Consider the following 20,744-nt stretch of genomic DNA (forward strand, 5'->3'; position numbering starts at 1 on the left):
CTGTATCTCCCCCTCCTGCAGAGAGTTCCTGAAGAGAGGAAAGCTCCTGCAAGATGTGACAACCTCCCTCACCAGTTGAAGAGCCCCCCAGGTGGCTCGACGCACCGGCGGCACCCTGCGCCCCCATACACCCACCCGCCCACAACGACCAGCAAATACATAAAAGATGGTAAAAGTGATTCCATCTTTGTGTCTCCTCCCATTGTTTCCCCAGTCTGTCTAGTTCCCCATATTCCCAGGACACCGCTGGACAACAAGTGGGTATTCCAAGACTGAGAGACAGCCAGAGTTGGCAAAAGATCAGACATTCTTAAGTAGAAGTAAAAATACTATTGTTCCAGTGAAAGTTAAAGTACTGATTCAACTTCATTACTCAGTTAAAGCAAAAAAAGTACAGGCTCGAAGCGCTTACAGAGAAACGCATACAACAGAATACAACAGAATGCTGTTCGCGGCAGTAACACACACTTGGAGGAGAGGCTCCAGCCGTCCATTCCAGCCCTATCCCTAACATTAACTCTAACCGTAACTTTAACCTTAACCCTATCAGGTCTTGTTTTACAAAGCGATTCATGATTAGAACAAAAAACACATTTACACATACTGATGATTTGTCACATAGCATCGTTACCTGTTGGGATGAGAACGTGTTGTTTCCAGTAGCGTGTCTAGAAAATTTTTGTTGGGGGGGCCAGGTAGGGGCACAGATTTGGAGAAGGGTGGCAGGGCCACACCCACCAGGCCTGAAGGTGCCTGTAAACAGGTGCTCTCAGAAACGCCGGCATCCACACACACACACACACACACACACACACCTGCAAGCAGGGAGAACGAGGGACAGCACACCAAAAACACACATGTCCATAACTGCTGGGTCGTTTAGACTCCTGAGCTGTGCACGAGGGGTCGACCACCCACTGGAAGGCCGGGCACTTGTTTTCAACCGTAATATACCTGATGTGCTCAGGTAACCTGTAGCGCCATGAAACCTCTGTCACACCAGGGCGCATAAAAAATGATGCTTTAAGAGACTGATGGGATCGGGCAGCAGGGAAAACATCCACAAAATGCTACCTTCAGTTTGACTCCCTAAGACTACCTAAACTAAGTAGACTCATTACATGCTTGTTAAAAGCAAACTCTCATATAGTTTTTAATGTGCTTCTTTCATTACAATGACTAGATAAAGAATGTGGCCCTGTCTCTATTTAACACTGGCTACCCCAAAATGTTTCCAAACCTACAACCGTAACTTTCAATGAGAGATTTTTAGATACGGTTATTGAAGCTGTGGGATTAATTTTTTAAGTAACATGAGACGAGAGGCAGCAGCATACACACAGAGCATCAGTGATAGAAAGCTAGGCTAACATAGGGTAGCTACCTGTTCAAGGAGAAACATGTATAGGCCCATCTCAAGTGCCAGTGAACATCTAAATGATTCAGGGAAGACTTTGGAGAAAGTGCTGTGGGGAGATGAAACGAAATTATGTGGCTTTAACTGACCTTTTGAAATAGGAGTGTGATGCAAAACATAGCATCCCCGCAGTCAAGCAGAGAGATGGAAACATTATGATGTGGGCTACAGGACGACTTAGTCGGGGTTCCAAGCAGTCAGGAAATGTGACATCGTCAGACTGCAGGCCACGGATTGGCTTGTCAGTCGCGGCACTCAATGAGTCATGAGACGGTGTCTTTCACTAAAATCAAAACTGCAGTTTTTTTAAAACCCTGCAACAAGGCAAATAGCTGCACAACACCGTGGTTTCCAAGTGTGACAAAAAGCCACAGATACATCATCGCTGCGACGTCTTCCTTTGTTGTGGCATTCGTGTTGCTCATAAATGACAACATGGACATCGGGCCGCTTTGCTGTAATGACCCCACGCACATTAGGTGGTACTTGATTGTAATGGAAAATGAGTCACAGCAAGCTGATCTGAGTATGTACTAATGGAGAAGTGCTATAAGATCACGGAGTGGTCTAGTCAGTCTCCAGACATCAGTACTGTAGAAAATCTGTGGAGGGAGCTGAAGTTTCAACTTTCCAAGTGGCAGTCAAGAAACTTACAGGATTTAGAGAGTTTCTGTAAGGAGCAGAGGGTTAATGTTTGTGTGTCCTCACTGTAAAGACTGCAGGTTACTGGAGCGTGTCGTGTCATGTTTCCTGTTGCTCTGAGGTGCATCCAACAAATACACAATTCATTTACCACTAATAATAACACCTCCCCCACTTAAGTGTGTTCAACAGGAAGCTAAAAGTTGTTAGCTGTTAAAGTGTTCAAAAAACAGCAGGAGCTCGGTGTGAGGCCACAGTGGGCCAAAAAACACACACAAGGTGACCTCCAGCAAGGACAAAATGTATCTGGACGTCTCTGTGAGCATCTGTCTCACTGTGTAAGTGTAGCACAGTGTCTGTGTGTGCATGGCTGGGCAAGAGAAACAGCACAACTGAAAGCCAGCACTCAGACGAGGACCCGGTGCATCGTCTGTCTCATCTCAGCCAGTTTACTTACAAACTCTTTAAGTTTGAATTTTAAAGCCGACAATGTGCACAGGGCAGTGATATTTCAAATGAAGGTAAACTATTCCAATCTCTGCAGCCCCAATTGTGTATCTCACACACACACACACACAGTCCTGAATTCATTACTGAAGTCTCATCCAGACATTCAATGTGCTCTGTAATTAAATTGAGACGTGGGGTCAAAATTCCCACCTAGATTGAGTGAGATGAAATAGAAATCGGCTCTCCTCTAACTGACTTTATAGAAATAATTACAGGAGCTGCATTTATAACTGTTATTAAATAACAGCAGCACACGAGAACTAAAGTGTAATCCCAGCACATTTCGCTTCGCTTGCACTGATTCTTTAGAGATGACGACCGTGGTGGGTAATTAAGGGCAAACAATATACAAGTGGCGTGAAAAATGGAGGCTGCATTACCTTTCCAAAGCTTCCTTTCCCGATGACCTGCAGTATCTGGAAGTGGTCAAAGTTTACTGTGGAGAAAATGAGAAGCAGTTAGTGAGAACGTGTCAGTTTGAGCTGAGCTATAAAACAGGGAACATGACATGTACAGCACTGTGCAAAAGTCTTGAGCCATCCCTCATTTGCTTCCAGGGATCCGGACTTCCCTGTAATCTTTAAAGTGGTATTAAGGAATAGCTCTCCAGGCTTTTTAAAGTGTTTCTGATTTTTAATCCAGGGCTTGTATTTGACCACTTTTTGTCTGTTAAGACCCTTCACACTAATCTCTGAAACATTCAAACATAAACAGACACCTAAGTCACGGAAAGGACCACAAAACTTAACAAAGAACCAATTTTAAATTGTATCTGTACACATTTACTTGCAGCCTATTGCAAAAAAACAAAACCCCACATCATTTGTTCTCACTTCTTTAGTTGAAGAATGCAGTTAATAACACCGTTAACACAGACTGACCTGGCAAAACACGAAAAAATAAGGGGGTGGTTCAAGACTTTTGCTCGGTACTGTATGACAAATGCAAATGTGCACTTCACAATGTATCGCTGCACTTCGGCAGTACTGTGAAGATCAAATGTTTTTTCCTTCCCGATGCATGTGAAAGGTTAAGACTTACATCTCCAAATGTACTGGAACTGATTTGAACCAGAGGACTCAGCCACACTGTTACTATGTACTGCATAAACACGTTTACCGATGAAGGTAAATCAGACGCTGTCCTGACTGTGTGGCTAAATTTTGTGCTGAAAGCATCAAATCAATTGAATATGATTAACTTGCTATGAGAGGTTTTTACTCCAAGTGTGACTTTTTCTGGCTTCATACACCTTTCAGGGTCAAATTCAAGCACTTTGTAAGCACGTTTAATGTCCATTTTCAACATTTTCCAGCACATTACCATAAAAAGGATGCATATTTCACTTCGCATCACCTGAGTAAGACCACGTGAAAGGCCAAATGAATAAGTCTTCTCATCAGATATTGATGCTTCTTTCTTATGTGACACAAAAAACAGGAGGAGACAGATCTTTGCTTGTGTTGTTTTTTAAGTTCATTCATTCAAAACTAACTGTAAGACGCTTAACTACATTGCAGTCTGTGTTATTGTTGTAGACCTAATTATCACCTTTAAAGTGTTTGTGCTAATAACATCATGTAGAGTAAGACAGGCATAGAGAACAGCACTGACTGGGAGAGGCTTTGAACAGATGACATACTCAGATCAATTCAACACTTTAGACTTTAAAAATGCACAAGCGTCTTTCAAAAACCCATTTATTTAATCTATCATCATTGATATTATTATGTACAGTTAGAATGTACTGTTCATCTCCCTTAAATAAACAGGCAGCCTTAAAGTGTGAAATAGTCACTTGTCTACTGTCTCAGTGGCTGATAGTGCCCCACAGGCCTCAATGTCAGCTCGAAGCCATTATGTTTCAATTGTTTAATGAGAAACAGATTTTGAATGAAAGCCAGGAAACTTCGCTAGCACAAAAAAGTGCCTATTCTTTCTTCCCATATGGTTCAGTCATATTACCGTCATTTCCCCCTAAGCTGTTCCCAAAGACACCAGGTTAATACTTGAAAAGGCTGCAGCGATACACAAAAATATCATCAATATTCTGTTTACTTGGTGACAACGTCGCTTTTAGCCTTCAATCAGAAAGCCTGACGTTGGCTAGTTAAGCATCGGGCTAACGTTTAACGCTTTCACTTGAGGGAAGTAACTCGTATTACTGCTACTGCTGTGTAATCTTGGTTCAATTCACAGCATATTCTACAAGTTACCCTGCAATAACTAACTGTTAGAATAGCGCCACCGTATTGTATCGCACTGAGTGCACTTCAATCCTTTATCCCGCGAGTTTGCTAGCTAGCAAAATAATAATACCAATTTTAAACAAATAACATGTGTAACGTACACACTCGAGAAAATTATTTACTAGTACTTACGCAACTCCCCCGTTGTGAAAACGTACAAATCCTTCTTGTATTTTTCGTTTTCCAGCAAACACTCATTAAAACGGCCTCCAGGCACATTAGCGCACTCACCCCCGACTGATCAGGGAGGGGGTGGGGGGTCACACACTGAAACAGACTAACGTGCAGAGGTACAGCCCAGGCAGAGAAATGTTGCTTTTAGACTTTGCGACTCGTTTTATTTCTCTATCTGATAAGAAAACTATTCAATCAGATAGTTCTTTGTGGTGAATGAAATACGGTTACAGTTTCAAGAAGTTTTAAGCACCAAATCCGAAATCCAAGCACTGCAATATTAAAATCCAATTCAATTTCTTGTTTGCTCCGAAATCTACGACATGACTATATACAGAAAAGCTTGACATGGTATGCAAAAAAAACCCCGAAGACAATACAAATACATGAACAAAAAATGTTTTAACTGTCAGTTATGTCATTTTAAAATTTTCCAAAACTAACATTTTCTTTGATTGACTGATATTAAATTGATTAGGGTCAAGTTTAGTGTGAACAATATTACACAAACAAGCACGTGTATGCGCATGCGCACATATTAGAATCCCTTCCATCGCTTCTAATATGTGCCCCTTCGATCGCTTCTCATATGTGCGCATGCGCACATATTAGAATCGCTTCGATCGCTTGTGACGTGATAACTTTGCTTTGATCCTTTCTGATGTCATAACTTTGCTTTGATTCCAAAACCTATAAATAGAAGCGCTCACCTGTTACTTTATGCTTAACGGACGTTGACCTGCAGCAACTAAAACCCTTTTGAGAAGATTTGAGAGCAATTTACGAGAGAAACCAAAACAAGTTCAGTTTTGTTTCTCACCAATTTACAGCGCAAACAGACACATTACACCATGTCAGCCAACACAGCCTTCGGCTCAGATGAGCTTGGAATATCTAAAGGGACCATTTTGGGAGATCACCACATGGTGGAGGCTTTCCTTGGAGAAGGAAGCTTTGGTGTTGTAACGAAATGTCGCGATACAAAAAACAACAAAACTGTTGCTGTTAAAGTCAACAAGAGCGACCCTGAAATTCTGCTCCAGGCAAAACTGGAAATTTTCATCCTGGAGCAGCTACGACGCTTGGATCCAGACAGGTGCAACATTGTCGAATGGAACGGCTATTTCCTCGATGGAGAGCGCATTTGCTTGAATTTCGAACTCCTCGACCAAAGCCTGTCAGACTACATAGGGGATCGGAATAACCAAGGTCTCCCAATGAGAGAAATCAGGCCAATTTTGCATCAGCTCGCAAATGCTCTATTCCACCTGGGTTCTGTGGGAATAGTGCATGCTGACCTCAAACCTGTCAACATCATGGTTGTGAACCGCAGTGAGTCTCAAGTCAGAGTCAAACTTATAGACTTTGGCATCGCATGTAACACCTCTGCAGTGATTCCTGGTGACTGTGTGGGGACAATTGGTTATTGTGCACCTGAGATTATGCTTGGCACTCCATATGATGAAGCAATTGACATGTGGTCTCTAGGGCTGGTAGCTGTGGAGCTTGCTACAGGGGTGCCTCTCTATCCTGGGGAAGACGATTATGATGTTTTGAAATTCATAATTGAAACCCAGGGTCAGCTACCAGATCATCTCCTAGAGTCTGGCTTGTACACTGACAGCTATTTCATCGAGGATAACCACAACGAACAGCGCTGGACATTTAAGACCCCAGAACAATTTCAATACGAGACAGATTATCGATCCAAGGAAACTCGATCGATAAAACTTAAGTGTCTCGATGACCTCGAACAACTGCTGAAAGTTAGGCGAGGATCGGAAAATGGCCAAACATTATTTGTAAGGCTAATCAAAGAAATGTTGGCCTTGGATGCAAATCAGCGCATAACACCCTCAGAGGTTCTGAAGCATCCCTTTTTCCACCCTGGCCTCTCAAGGAGAACCCCCTGCACTGACATGAATAGTACAGGGGGAGAACTCCTTGTGCTCTCTCAGCAGCCTTCAAGCTGGAAAAGTCATGGATCACAAAAATTCAGCTGCAGTTTCCAAAACTCGGTTGAATTTCCTCAAAAAGGAGACATCAACACCTCAGCCAACCCATCTGCCTCTGAAGATGATCTTCAAATAACGGAAGGGACCATTTTAGGAGATCACCACGTGGTAGAGGCCTTCCTTGGAGAAGGAGGCTTTGGTTTAGTAACCAGATGTCGCGATACAAAAAACAACAAAACGGTTGCTATTAAAGTCAACAAGAGCGACCCTGAAATTCTGCTCCAGGCAAAACTGGAAATTTTCATCCTGGAGCAGCTACGACGCTTGGATCCAGACAGGTGCAACATTGTGGAATGGAACGGCTATTTCCTCGATGGAGAGCGCATTTGCTTGAATTTCGAATTGCTCGACCAAAGCCTGTGGGACTACATTGGGGACCGGAATAACCGAGGTCTCCCAATGAGAGAACTCAGGCCAACTTTGCATCAGCTCGCAAATGCTCTGTTCCACCTGGGTTCTGTGGGAATAGTGCATGCTGACCTCAAACCTGGAAACATCATGGTTGTGAACCGCACTGAGTCTCCCGTCACAGTCAAACTCATAGACTTTGGCCTCGCATGTCCTGCTTCTGCAGTGATTCCTGGTGACTGTGTGGGGACAACTGGTTATTGTGCACCTGAGGTTATGCTTGGCATTCCATACGACAAAGCAATCGACATGTGGTCTCTGGGGCTGGTAGCTGTGGAGCTTGCTACAGGGGTGCCTCTCTATCCTGGGGAAGACGATTATGATGTTTTGAAATTCATAATTGAAACCCAGGGTCAGCTACCAGATCATCTCCTAGAGTCTGGCTTGTACACTGACTGCTACTTCATCGAGGATAACTACAACAAACAGCGCTGGACATTTAAGACCCCAGAACAATTTCAATACGAGACACATTATCGATCCAAGGAAACTCGATATATAAAACTTAAGTGTCTCGATGACCTCGAACAACTGCTGAAGGTTAGGCGAGGACCGGAAAATGGCCAATCATTATTTGTAAGGCTAATCAAAGAAATGTTGGCCTTGGATGCAAATCAGCGCATAACACCCTCGGAGGTTCTGAAGCATCCCTTTTTCGACCCTGGCCTCTCAAGGAGAACCCCCTGCACTGACATGAATAGTACAGGGGGACAAAACCTTGTGCTCTCTCAGCAGCAATCATCGTTTGGGTGGCCAGAATTCTAGGGGAGCTAGAAATTCTTGTGGAAAAAAAGCCCAAAACAATAACATCAACAAAAGCAATGAATGTGGTCTTAAACTTGGGCACAATTTGGCTTGAAATCCATCAACTAATCTCTCAATATTCAAAGCGGAGCAGCAGACAACTTACCATCACATCAGTCCTTCAATCAGACCTACAACAAACGTCTTCAGTCTCTCACCCCAACCGGTCGCAGCAGATGGCCGCCCCGACCTGAGCCTGGTTCTGCCGGAGGTTTCTTCCTGTAAAAAGGGAGTTTTTCCTTCCCACTGTCGCCAAAGTGCTTGCTCATAGGGGGTCATATGATTGTTGGGTTCTCTGTATGTATTATTGTAGGGTCTACCTTACAATAATACAAACAGCCTTGAAGTGACTGGTGATGTGATTTGCTGCTGAATGAATTCGGAACTAATTGGAAATCTGGATATTAATTAAATAAACCTGCTTTGAGCATCAATTAATTGTTGTTTGAAATTCTTTATAAATATATAAATATAGTGCCACTCTTCTACTGTTTAAATTGCAACTGTTTCAAACTGACTAATTTATTCATACACTTGAGCATAAACACACGCACAGTAAATGGCCTGTATTTGTACAGCGCTTTACTTAGTCCCCAAGGACCCCAAAGAGCTTTACACTACATTCAGTCATTCACACATTCACACACACATTCACACACTGGTAATGGCAGCTACATTGTAGCCACAGCTGCCCTGGGGCGCACTGACAGAACATTGCAGAACCTTCAGCACCTCGTATGAAAAATATTTGACTGTGTGTATGCTTTTAGCACTGTTTGGATTTGAGAAAATCTAAAATAAATTGAAAATTTTTTTTAGAAGTTGTTTTATACATTTCAGTGGTATATTATGCATACAATAGGACATCTATTTAGATTTACATCTTCCACAGAAAAAACTGCACATTACTGAAACTTAGTATACTGGACTTTGTTGTTGTCCCACACAGGTTCAATTTCGAGTGGTAGATGGCTCAGTGCTCAGTCAACCAAGATTTTATGATAGTGGGCACAATGAGATAGATAAGCTGCTTGTAAACAGTACTTTTATGCTCTCTTTTTCCATTTGGATAAGAAAGAAAGAACCAGGAAACAAAGGCAAACAAATAATCTCTGCCTTTATCCCAGATTCACATTATAGGAACAGCTGCTCAATGACCACTGTAGTCTTTGCTTACTGCACTTTTATCTACATCTATGCAAAGTGATCCACTACACCTACTTTTACAGTTAAATCGTTTTATGAGCACTCATGCCATTTTAATCTGAGTTTCTACTCAAATACAATCAGTAAAGAAAAACACAGTCTGTCACGTTTGTTTTGAAGGAAAAGGTATTCCCTGCAAATGTTTATCTGTGTGAGACTATTCAGAAAACAGTAATTTTCAGCTACTGTATAGCTCTGTGTAAATAATCATTCTGTACATTCGATAATCTTTAATCCTACAACTGTTTACAACTTGCATAGTTCCCATTTCTGTATAGCTGTATATCCCAGATTCTGTAAAGTTATTTATTTCATATTCTGTATAGTTTTTCATATTTATATCCTGTTCATATCCTGTACATAGCTTGTACTCACTACAGCCTGTACATACTTATAGTTATAGAATATTCACAACATACTTCATACCGTGTACATTATAACATACCATAATAGACCCATTTCTGTAATATACTCACATATCTATATTATTGCTAATATATATTGTAATATATCTATATCACTAAAGAACTTCTGGATGGATGCAAACTGCATTTCGTTGCCCTGTACCTGTGCATGTGCAATGACAATAAAGTTGAATTCTATTCTATTCTATTCTATTTTGTTTTATAGGTGAGACACTTGGCCTCTTTTTTCCTTGTTCTACGTTTGTCTTTTGTCCGATTACTCTGGAACACAAGATGGAAAACTGATATTCTCATGTTAAAAATATAGAAAAAGGATTTTATCACCCATAAATGTTAACTTCTCATGCCTCTTAGCACAAGCAGGAGCAGAAGCGCCCTCTGCAGTTTGTGTGTGTAAGTGCAAAAGCTTACAGCACCTGGTATTCCCAGGCGGTCTCCCATCCAAGTACTGACCAGGCCCGACCCTGCTTAGCTTCCGAGATCAGACGAGATCGGGCGTGTTCAGGGTGGTATGGCCGTAAGCGAAAGCAAAGCTGTGAAAAAGACCTTTTATTGGTGGCAAATGTCTCACAGTTTGATCTATATTATTGTGCTAAACTTCATATGTTACAGCGACAACATGCAAACCTTCGTTATTAACTGCAGCTTCAAATTGAGCTGCAAAAATGCTTTTCCCGCAGTAACATCACGATAAGAAGACATGTTCGTTGATTACAGCACAGTGTTAAAGTGACAGAGAGCACACGGTGTGTTGGGTCGATTTGGAAGTCCAACATTTTTGTCGTTTGGACATTTTAACTTAAATATAGAAAACAAAAACGTAAGCGTGTATGTGTCATTACAGCATGTATAAAAACGCCGTTTCTGAGCTGACCTTTCGCTTACGGCCATACCACCCTGAACGCCCCCGATCTCGTCTGATCTCGGAAGCTAAGCAGGGTCGGGCCTGGTCAGTACTTGGATGGGAGACTGCCTGGGAATACCAGGTGCTGTAAGCTTTTGCACTTCCACACACAAACTGCAGAGGGCGCTACTGTTTAGTAAGAAACTTCATGACCTCTCTTCTAATTTTTTGCTTGTGTACCGTTAAAAAATTAAAACAACAATCATCTCTGCAGCTTATTGGAGACACCTTTGTGATTCTGTTGTAGAGCAGAGCAGAGGCAGACATTTGATACACCCGGGGCTTAGCCCTAAAGGGTAGTATGCATCTGGGACTTGGGGGGTGGGGGGGAAGAAATGACTGAAAGATTAATTGGCTCTGTTTTGAGTTCATATTCATATAGGGAAAAATATATCACATGTGCAGGACACCTTAAAGTAGTTTTTTAATTAAGCAGCAAGGCAGAACAAAGTCGGGGCTGTATCAAGACACGAGGACTAAACCCCAATTCAACCAGACCCAGAACTGATCCGGAATTAAAACAGGACTACAACAGTTCAGAAGCAGGACTACTTAGGATTTAACCAAGACAGAACCAGAATCAGAGCTAGATGATAGTAGCACTAAAAATCATCATAGACCTGCACTACACTTATTTTTTAATTCTACCAAAGTACAATATTTAGATTGAGAAAAGTTTAGATAATTATTTAACCTTGTTGTGCAAACAAGCCTGCAAAACTTAATAAATATAGAATTTGAAAAATAACAAACCTAAAAAGAAACACTAGGTACGAGATACATGAGGACCTATGATACGCTGATACTTTTGGTAAACAACCATTTGACTAACATGTGTGTCTCACCTGCTCTTGTTCATCTGTTCTGTCCTCTCTCCCTCTCTCTCCCTCTTTGTGCTGACAATCAAACCAAACACCAACATCATCAAATATACAGTTGAAACCAGATATTTACAAACTCTTCAGATAAAAACAAAAACACTTTTTTAATTGTAACATCAAATCAGACTAAATGTTTATTTTTTATGTTGATAAATATAAAAAACATATTTGTTAACTTTAAGAGTAAAGAGAGAAACTATCTGTATTTCTTAATTGTAAATGGCACCAAATTGTATTCAAACTGAGCCACACTTATGGAGCTCCACAGTTCTTTTTCTGGTGTTTTGGTTGACATCTCTTGATGTTCCCATGTCAAAGAAACAGGCTCTGTGTTTTGCCTTATATGCATCCACAGGTGTGCCACCAACCTATCAGAAGCTTCTTCAGCTCAGAATGGAATCGTCTGGAGTTTTCTTATTAATTAACAATAAACTTAGTGTATATGTGCTCCTAAATTTGGTGAAAGTGATAAAAAAGAGACAGCTCTCTCTCTTTAACTAATTCAAAATATATTTCAATATTTATTTATGCAAAACAAAACAAGTTTACTCTAAATTGATGTTGTACAGTAAAAAAATGTTCTTGTGTTTTCCATAAAGTGTATGTAAATATCTGGTTTCAACTGTGAATGTACTGCTGTGTATTGAAATTCCTTTTGTTTTGCATAGAAATATACTGAACAACATACAAAGCATAATATATAAAATAACATCTACCAGAGTTTTTCTTTGAAAGAAGCTCCTTATGTCCAGTCTTGTATATCAGTGCATAACTGAAACCGATTTATTTAGCCGTGGAGGGAAACAACTGAAAATATGAAATAAACACACATGTAAGCTAAGACTCTCTAAAGAAACAGCATTGTTGTTGTTCGGCTTTTCATTTCACCTTTTGTTGATTCACTTGAAGAGCAAGTAACGTAATATGGGTCAAGTGATCAGTTTGATATCAATCTTTTGTGATGCACTGTCATATTTACATTATTTGTACAGTACGAATGATTTCCTTTGGAACCTGGTCAAACTTCAGTTCTCTGTCTGCCTCGCTGCGCTTCTCCAACAGCGCACTCGCAGGCAGCAGCTGCCCCGCCCCCTCGCTCAGTGCCTGAGCTGGGATCATACCAATATTAAGGGGAAAAGTTCACAGCAAATGTCTTTAGTGGCAGGAAGGATCGATTCTTCACCAATAGTGAATGACCTTTTAGCCTTAGCAATACGGTTAGCCACCAAGTATGATGCTCTCAGTGCACTTGTATTTGTTGTTGTGGAGGCCCTCAGTAATGGCTTCTGTCCCTGTTGTTCCTGCTTTTTTCTTTTAAACTAGTCCAAAGGCTTGTTTTTTAATGTCTCCAAGTGACGAAGCAGTTTTGAAGGCTTCATTGCCTCATTGGAGAGCTGGTCTCCACATATATTATGCAGAGCGGGCTTGGTGCATGGGAATCACTTGTTGCAATATATCCACTTGTTGTCTGTTAAATGCAGCTTTCTTTTTCTTAGTAGTTGTCATAGACTCTTCTTCTGTCTCCTCACTGGGCCTTTTTTCCTTTGCAAAGAAACCCTCCAAAGACATCTGTTTTTTACTAATTTTGCTAGTTTGTGGGTTTAATATTAACTAATGTATCTTGACATGCGTCAAGAGTCAGTCATAGACTGAAGTAACTGAGAGAATTCAGTCTTTTTCCAAATAAAACACTGTTCAGAGTCGGATAATAAATAAAACGGAAATAATGTAAGTTATTTATTTTTTCTGTGCGGTACGAGCTTCAACTCTCTTGACCCGGTACCAAACGACTCAAGGCCTGGTACCGGTCCGTGGCCCGGGGGTTGGGGACCGCTGCTATAGACTACAGTGTACGCTCTACACCTACTTACTGGTTTTTGTTGCACCAGTCTGCATCTCCCAATTACTTTGTGTGTTTCGCTTACAGCTCCGCACCACCCAGGCGGCAAAAAATGTGCATGTTCTTTGTGATCTCGTAACCAATGCCCTCTGCCGTCAAAGTCGAGAATTAGTTAATGGGCATCATGTGACTAGTGGAAGCCAGATCCTTTTATTTAGCAAAATTGGGGTTATTAGTTAAATGTTATTGTTGAGGGGCACAGACAGCACATGTACACAGATTAAAAAATAGTAATGCCTCAAGAACAGGGCTCTTGGGACGTCCAAGAGGAAAGGGGCAAATGCTCAAGCCCCCTCCGTTATGGCAACGACGTTTAGACGTTTAGAAAAGTCTTAGAAATGAATCGCATGCCAAAATGAAAACAAAAAAATTGGATGACATTAAAAACAAAAGAAACAAGAGACAGGGCGCTGAATAAGAACTTGTCAGCTTGTGAGTCTTGTAACTGGTGATGCTCCAAATGTTAAAAAATAAATATATAAAAACCAACAAACACCAAAAAGTGACATTTATTATATGCTTATTCTGTGATCAGATAAAAAAAAATTTATTAGAAGCAAGCTGGATCTAAGAGATTATTTCTACACAGCATCCTACAGTCAGTACAATTAATATGTCGGTATTGGTGGGATGAATATAAAATTCCCTCATCAGAAGGAAATAATAGTTTTGTGTTATTTCATGTAACATGTGAAGAAATACAGGTTGATCACATGTTAAAAAATGTATATACTTATTGCTAAGACAGACTCAAATAAAAACTTATAATGAAGAAGACGTTTCCAGCGACGTTTAGTTAGAGCTGATGATAAATGTTGCTCTTTTGTTATCTCAGAAATGTAAATTTGTGGGTACAGAAGTAGATCGCATGGGGATTTTTCCTATAGTTGCATTATTGGATTCAAAGGTCATTTCATCACCACAATAGTGCACAGGTAACTTTCCTTCACATTTGACCACAACTATTCTGTTAGTGAGAAGTGTGCCTTTATACTGACATTTGGGTTTCCTGGCTCCATTGTTCTTTAGGTCACATCTAACAATGCGAAACTTTGCTACACTCTTTGTCGTGCCATTCGTCTGATCATATCTTCCTTGACCGTTACAAATGGCTTTGACCTGTTTGTAATCACTGAGGATGAATGTGTTAACATCCTTACATTTGTTTCGATCAGCATATATTTTCTTTTTTTTCATTTCTGTATCACATTTTTTCACGCTCATCTTGGCATCTACATGCTGTCGTCTAAACTTTTCATAATTTGTTTCATTCAGTCGCTTCTCAATTCGGTTGGGTTGAAGATTGGCTGGTTTTGAGAGTCCAGTAACAAAGGGCAGCACAAGCAGCAAACAGGTAAACATGATCCTCATTGTTTCCTGGAGAGAGAAAAACAGGAACATTTTCCAGATCAAGAATTTAATGCAACAAAAGCGTCATCACTGTAGTGGCAGAAGTAAGTATTTGATCCCCTGCTGAATTTGTAAATTTGTTCCCTTATGAAGAAATGAACAGTCTCTATTTTTTGTGGATGTTTTATTTTACTGGAGAGAGACATGAACACCAACAGAAACAAAACACAATACATGATTTCTTTTCACTGATTTGCATATAATTGAGTGAAGTAAGTTTTTGATCCTCGACAACCCAACAAGCGTTCTGTGGCATGAACTGAGCCCACTTTGTTTGGAGGAAGAGAAATGCTGAGTGTAACCCACAGAACATCATCCCCACTGTCAAGCACAGAAGTGGAAACATTATACTGTGGGGCTGTTTTTCTGCCAAGGATACAAGACGACTTCACCACACTGAGGCGGCCAGTAGATGGAGCCATGTACTGCAAAATCTTGGACAAGAACCACTTTCTCTCAGGCAAAAGACTGAAGATGTGTCATCGATGGGTCTTCCAGCATGACAATGGCCTAAAACATACCACTGATGCAACAAAGGTGTGGCTAAAGAAGAAGCACAAGGACATGGAGTGGGGCTAAGGCAGTCTCCAAACCTCAGTCCTGAAGAAAATCTGTGGAGGGAGCTGAAGCTTAAAGTTACCAAACAGCAGCAAAGAAATCGAAAGAATTTAGAGAGTTTGTGGAAGGAGGAGTGGAAAAAAATCCCTCCTGAGATGTGAGCAAACCCAGTGACCAACTACAAGAAACATATTACCGCAGTGCTAGGCAATAAAGGTTTCTCCACCAAGTACTAAGTTGTGTTTGAGATCAAATACTTACTTCACTCAGTGACATATAAATCAATTCATTTATTTTAGCAAATACATTTTTTATTCAATTTTGGTTGATATTCTGTCTCATTACATCAAAATGAAAATACTTTAAAAAAAAAATTAGAGACTGATTATTTAATATAAGTGAACAAACTTACAAATTCAGCAGAGGATCAAATGATTATTTCCCCCCAGATAATAGCTTCTTTTTATGACCAGCTTTTCTCTTTTTTGTCTTTTTGAAAAGTTGCTGGCCAACAAAGTTTTATTCATTTATTCAAAATTAAAAAAAAATAAAAAATAATAATAATAATAATAAAAAAGTTTTATTCATAGATGTTTTTTGCATTAGATAAATTTGCAAACTGAACTCCACGCTTCCAGAACCTCTCAGTTTGTTCTTGTTTCTTTATTGACTTATATAGAAACCCACATAAGTTTGTTTAACTTATGTAACAAATGAATAAAGCAACTAAATTTAAGTAAAAGGATAATTTTAGTATTTCTGATCCATTCTTTACAGAATTTTTTCAAATCATTTTCAAACATTCAGATTTGTCTTTTATTTTCTTGTTAAACCTCGTAAACGGTGAACTAAAAACCCTGGAGTATGGTTTGAAACGTTGATATTTTAGTCTGAAAAGGAGCATGTTTCGCTTTCTGGAAGCGTTTATGTTGAAACTGGAGCACTAATCAGTACTTCTCCACACCTGTGGTGCACGCGCTGCGCAGACCCCGTCGGGTATGCGCTGCAGAGCATGCGCGCCAGAGGAGGGGGCTGACTTACTTGAGCAGGAAGCGCGGACTGAGAGACAAGTCGAAAAGAAAAGACGGAAGATCGCTGATGAGGAAAAGCAGAAAGAAATAATTTAACTGAGCTTGAAATGAAACAAGAGCTAGCGAATCTCTGCTGGACAGGTAATTACCGCTGTTTGGTTTAATATTCTATTTTAAACAGTGTAACTATGAACTAAGACGAATACGGATCATATATTTTCATACAGTTATGTTCCAGGTTGATGTTTGCGTGTCTTCACTGTAAAGACCGCAGGTTATTGGAGAGTGCCTGAAAGGAATATATGCGCCAAGGATCATTTAAAAAATAATAATTAAAGTAAATGAAACTAACTAAAAACATGTGTCATTACTTTCTTATTCCTTTTAATGATGACTTTTAAAATCATTAAATGATAAAATAAAATAAAAATAAAAAATCAATATCAATATAACAGCTTCCAAAAATTCAATATCAAAACCAGTCTAATTTTTACTTTAGTAAATATTTTGAAACTTTTCAGAGAGCCACGGAGGACATGTTGAACAATAATATTGTGTAATTTTTAAAAGTATTACTTGATTTTTTTAAAACAGGAAATTGTAATCATTTACATACATTTGGTAGCATGTAGACATTATGAAGGGGCTGCTTTACCTAATAATTTTTTACATTCACAAGATTAAACTTGACTTTTTTCACGAAGACACAAATAAAATTGTGGAGTTTGCTGGTAAGACCTTATAATCTTAGAAATATTTGAATATGCCTGCATAGCAGCTCATTTGCGGTGATCGTGGCTCAAGAGTTGGGAGTTCGCCTTGTAATCTGAAAGTTGCCGGTTCGAGCCCCGGCTCGGACAGTCTCGGTTGTTGTGTCCTTGGGCAAGACACTTCACCTACTGGTGTTGGCTAGAAGGGTCGATGGCGCGATATGGCAGCCTCGCTTCTGTCAGTCTGCCCCAAGGCAACTGTGGCTACAACTGTAGCTGCCTCCACCAGTGTGTGAATGACTGGGTGTGTAAAGCGCTTTGGGGTCCCTAGGGGGGACTAGTAAAAGCGCTATACAAATACAGGCCATTTACCATGTGACAGAAGTTTTTATGTAAAGTAGTGGAAATTAACAACAAGTCATTTAAATAAATTTGATGATTTTTTTAACTCTCAGTTGATGAGTTCATGAGTAGGGCAGGGTATCGTCACTGATTTCTAGAATTGATTCGCTTCCAATTCACAAGGTACCGAATCAGTTCGATCCACGATTCGATTCGATTTGAATCTGGGAAATTTGGACAGTCAGAAATATTATAATTCAGATCAGTACAGTACATTTTATTGTATCTATAAAAAGGAAGCTGACACACACAAGACGTTATCAGAGGTGTGAGCGTCACAGCAGATGCCTTTGTGTCAAAGTAGCTGAAGATAAAACACAGAAAAACATGAAGGTGGTTTTACTGTTCTGGGATTTTATAAAAATATTCTGCAGTACATCAAAAATGAAAGAAAACCATTAATCAACATATGAACGTTACCTCTGACATTACCGCGGTTTTATTAGAGACACGGCTAAGCGTTTTGCATTTTGCATAATTTTAAAAAGTTTACATTTGTTTAGTATTGAACGGCAGAAATTGGGTTTTCTTTTCGGAAGTAAGTAAAACAGCAGCTGACAGCCTGTAAACAACGGTAGACTTCTGTGTAACAAGCAAGACAACAGACAGACAGAGAGAGAGAGCTGTGCATCGTGGTGGAAGCAAAACAGCAAAAGTCAGAGTGAATTCATGACGATGTTTATGTGAAGCGTAGTTTGCTGCTTCGTTTGCTGCTGGTTCAGTCAATGTTGTTTGGAGAGAGATAAAACTAACAGCTTTATGATCAGCGCAAAAAGGGCGTGAACACAAAGCGCGGACCCGCCGACAAATCAGAATCAGCGAGCTGTCGGCTTTCAGCCCCGACTGTGAGAAAGGCGACATCTAACTGATTCTGATCCGCGCTCCGCGCTGTGTGTTTACATCTTTGTAAACACACTGCTCTCATTTACTGTCTTAGCTGTTTGGTGGTTGTTGAAAGTTTGTGATCTTTCACCAGAGATTCTGGCATTTTGGGCAAAATAAATTTATATTAAAAAAAATCAATTCAGGATTTTAATGGATTGATTTCACGTTATCCAAGCCAGAATCGATTTTAATCGATAAATCGATTATAAAAACCCACCCCTATTCATGAGGTGTATCTAAAGACAACTTCTCTACTTGCATCCACACATTGAACCTTACAGAGGGAAACGGTCATTGCACTCAGTCATGACAACATTCTTGCTAAATATAATTATTTATATTATAAAGATGTGAAACTTTTAAGCAAACTTTTCCAACTGAGGACACTTACCGTACTTTTTGCTTTACTGATCAGTGGTTGGTTGATTAACCTGCAGGAGTTCAGGCACGAGTCAGTCGTCTGGAACAGCGGATGGTGAAGATGTCTTCAGTAAATGAAATGCTCTAAAGGGGGAATTAAAATTGAACATTATTTGAACATAAATAAAAAAAGATAGGCCTCTGCCTGTGCATGCACATTTCTTATGCACGATATTCATGGTCACAGAACCCAGATGATGCATGTTTTAAAGCCCATATCTGGTTAGTGAATGTGAGTATAAGTGTGGCAGGAGATCGAGTTATTCAAAATAAGCCTGTTGTCTATAAAAGATTTTAAATATACAAATAAAAAGTTCTTACCAAACGAGGAGTCAAGATGAGCAGAGACCAGGTCTAGTGCAGCTCAGCTGTTGTTAAATTCTACCTGAGCAGGTTGGAGCTCATTTGTGTCACAGACAAGTAAAACTTTGGGGGCTTCAGCTTTTAAACATTTCAGCAGCCCCACCTTAAATTAACTAGCATCAGTGTCTACATCACTAGCCCACCAGTTAGCACTGCTCTGTTTGTGGTTCAGAACATGCTGCAAACATGATGTGAGGACCAGTGACCACAGCTGCAGATGCAGGTTGTCTTTCATAGCTCGTGTTACAACAATTGCAGCTATTTTTTTTTTCAATTCAATAAACCACATGTTTTAAAAATAAGTAAATTAATAAAATATTGACATTTGTGAAAAAAGTACAGAAACTGCCTTTTGGCTTAGTTTTTGTTAAGTAAATAATGGCACGGTGTAATATATCACATGTTGTTATTCCCCTGATGTTGTATACACCTAATTTTAAAGTGGGCACTAAGACTCTATTGTAGAGTCTGACAGCAGCTGGAAAGATATCTGAAATTTCTCCTCGCACACTGTTGTTGCAGCAGCGTGTCACTGTAGGAGCTGCTCAGTGCTGCTAGGATGACCTGCATGTGGTGGGAGGTGGGTTTTTGTTTTATTTTTAATATCCTGTCCTATCTGCCAGCTTTTGCAATCAGAATTGTGACCTGAATGCATTGTGGTGCAGAACACATTTTGCTTTTGCAAGATCAGCTACTTAGAATCTCTATAGGCTCCTCTTGTTCATGTGACTATGTTATCTGTTTATTTATTCATTTCTATTTGTGTTATTTCAGTTATTACACTGGTATAGTATGACTATGTCACCTGCAGCCTCCAGCAGTACCAGTTACCTGAGACCACACATCTCAGCGACGTGTGCGTGCCCATCCCAGCAGGCGAAAGAGGGAAGCCCCAGCTGTCCCAGCAGAACACACCATAAAAGATGATTGATGTCACCCCAGAGTCATAGACGGTCTTCAGAAACTCCAAAACAATTGAATCTAGCCTTCTAGGTGTCCATCAGGTGTGATGTCAGAGCCACCAGCCTGCAGCTGTTGTTCATTTACATCTGCCTAATTTATCATTTATCCTCAGCACAATTTTCAGTTCCCTTGCCTGAAACTGGACAACATGTAAAGTCTAAATTCAAACAAAGGTTGGGGAAACCTGCACTGAGCCGAGACAGAAGAAGTCTGAAGTCGAACTCGGATGAGTGACAGAGCGTTCCTGCTACTGAAAACTCTACGCCCAGATGAACAAAATGAACTTTTCGGGACAGGTCCCCAGATGTTTTCTCTTCTCAGAATCCTCTTCACAGATCGTATCTCTTTTATCTGACATACAGTCATGTGGAAAAGAGTGTTTTCATGGGAATCTATAGAGTACTCTGAAAAACTAAGCACTGTACATGAGTGAGTAGCTTGCAGAGCCACCTTTTAGCAGCAGTAGC

The 20,744-nt window shown here is 40.2% G+C and overlaps 1 protein-coding gene and 2 non-coding genes across 3 annotated transcripts; 2 read left to right on the forward strand and 1 right to left on the reverse strand.

Annotated features, from left to right (window-relative positions):
- Positions 1-5,843: 5,843 nt before the first annotated feature.
- LOC146608819 (uncharacterized) lies at positions 5,844-8,180 on the forward strand. The gene is made up of 2 exons (XM_085348692.1): positions 5,844-6,969; positions 7,105-8,180. The coding sequence occupies exons 1-2, from the start codon at positions 5,844-5,846 to the stop codon at positions 8,178-8,180; spliced, it is 2,202 nt and encodes a 733-aa protein (XP_085204818.1).
- A 2,074-nt stretch (positions 8,181-10,254) lies between these two features.
- On the reverse strand, positions 10,255-10,373 carry LOC146608820 (5S ribosomal RNA). The gene has a single exon (XR_014905235.1). It is a non-coding gene; the product is annotated as a 5S ribosomal RNA (ribosomal RNA).
- A 356-nt stretch (positions 10,374-10,729) lies between these two features.
- LOC146608821 (5S ribosomal RNA) lies at positions 10,730-10,848 on the forward strand. The gene has a single exon (XR_014905151.1). It is a non-coding gene; the product is annotated as a 5S ribosomal RNA (ribosomal RNA).
- The last annotated feature ends 9,896 nt before the right edge of the window (positions 10,849-20,744 follow it).

Source organism: Diplotaxodon limnothrissa, linkage group LG23 (assembly GCF_057381915.1).
Source record: "Diplotaxodon limnothrissa isolate DT_005_m linkage group LG23, D_limnothrissa_male_GT1.1, whole genome shotgun sequence".
In the NCBI taxonomy this organism is placed as follows: Eukaryota; Metazoa; Chordata; class Actinopteri; order Cichliformes; family Cichlidae; genus Diplotaxodon; species Diplotaxodon limnothrissa.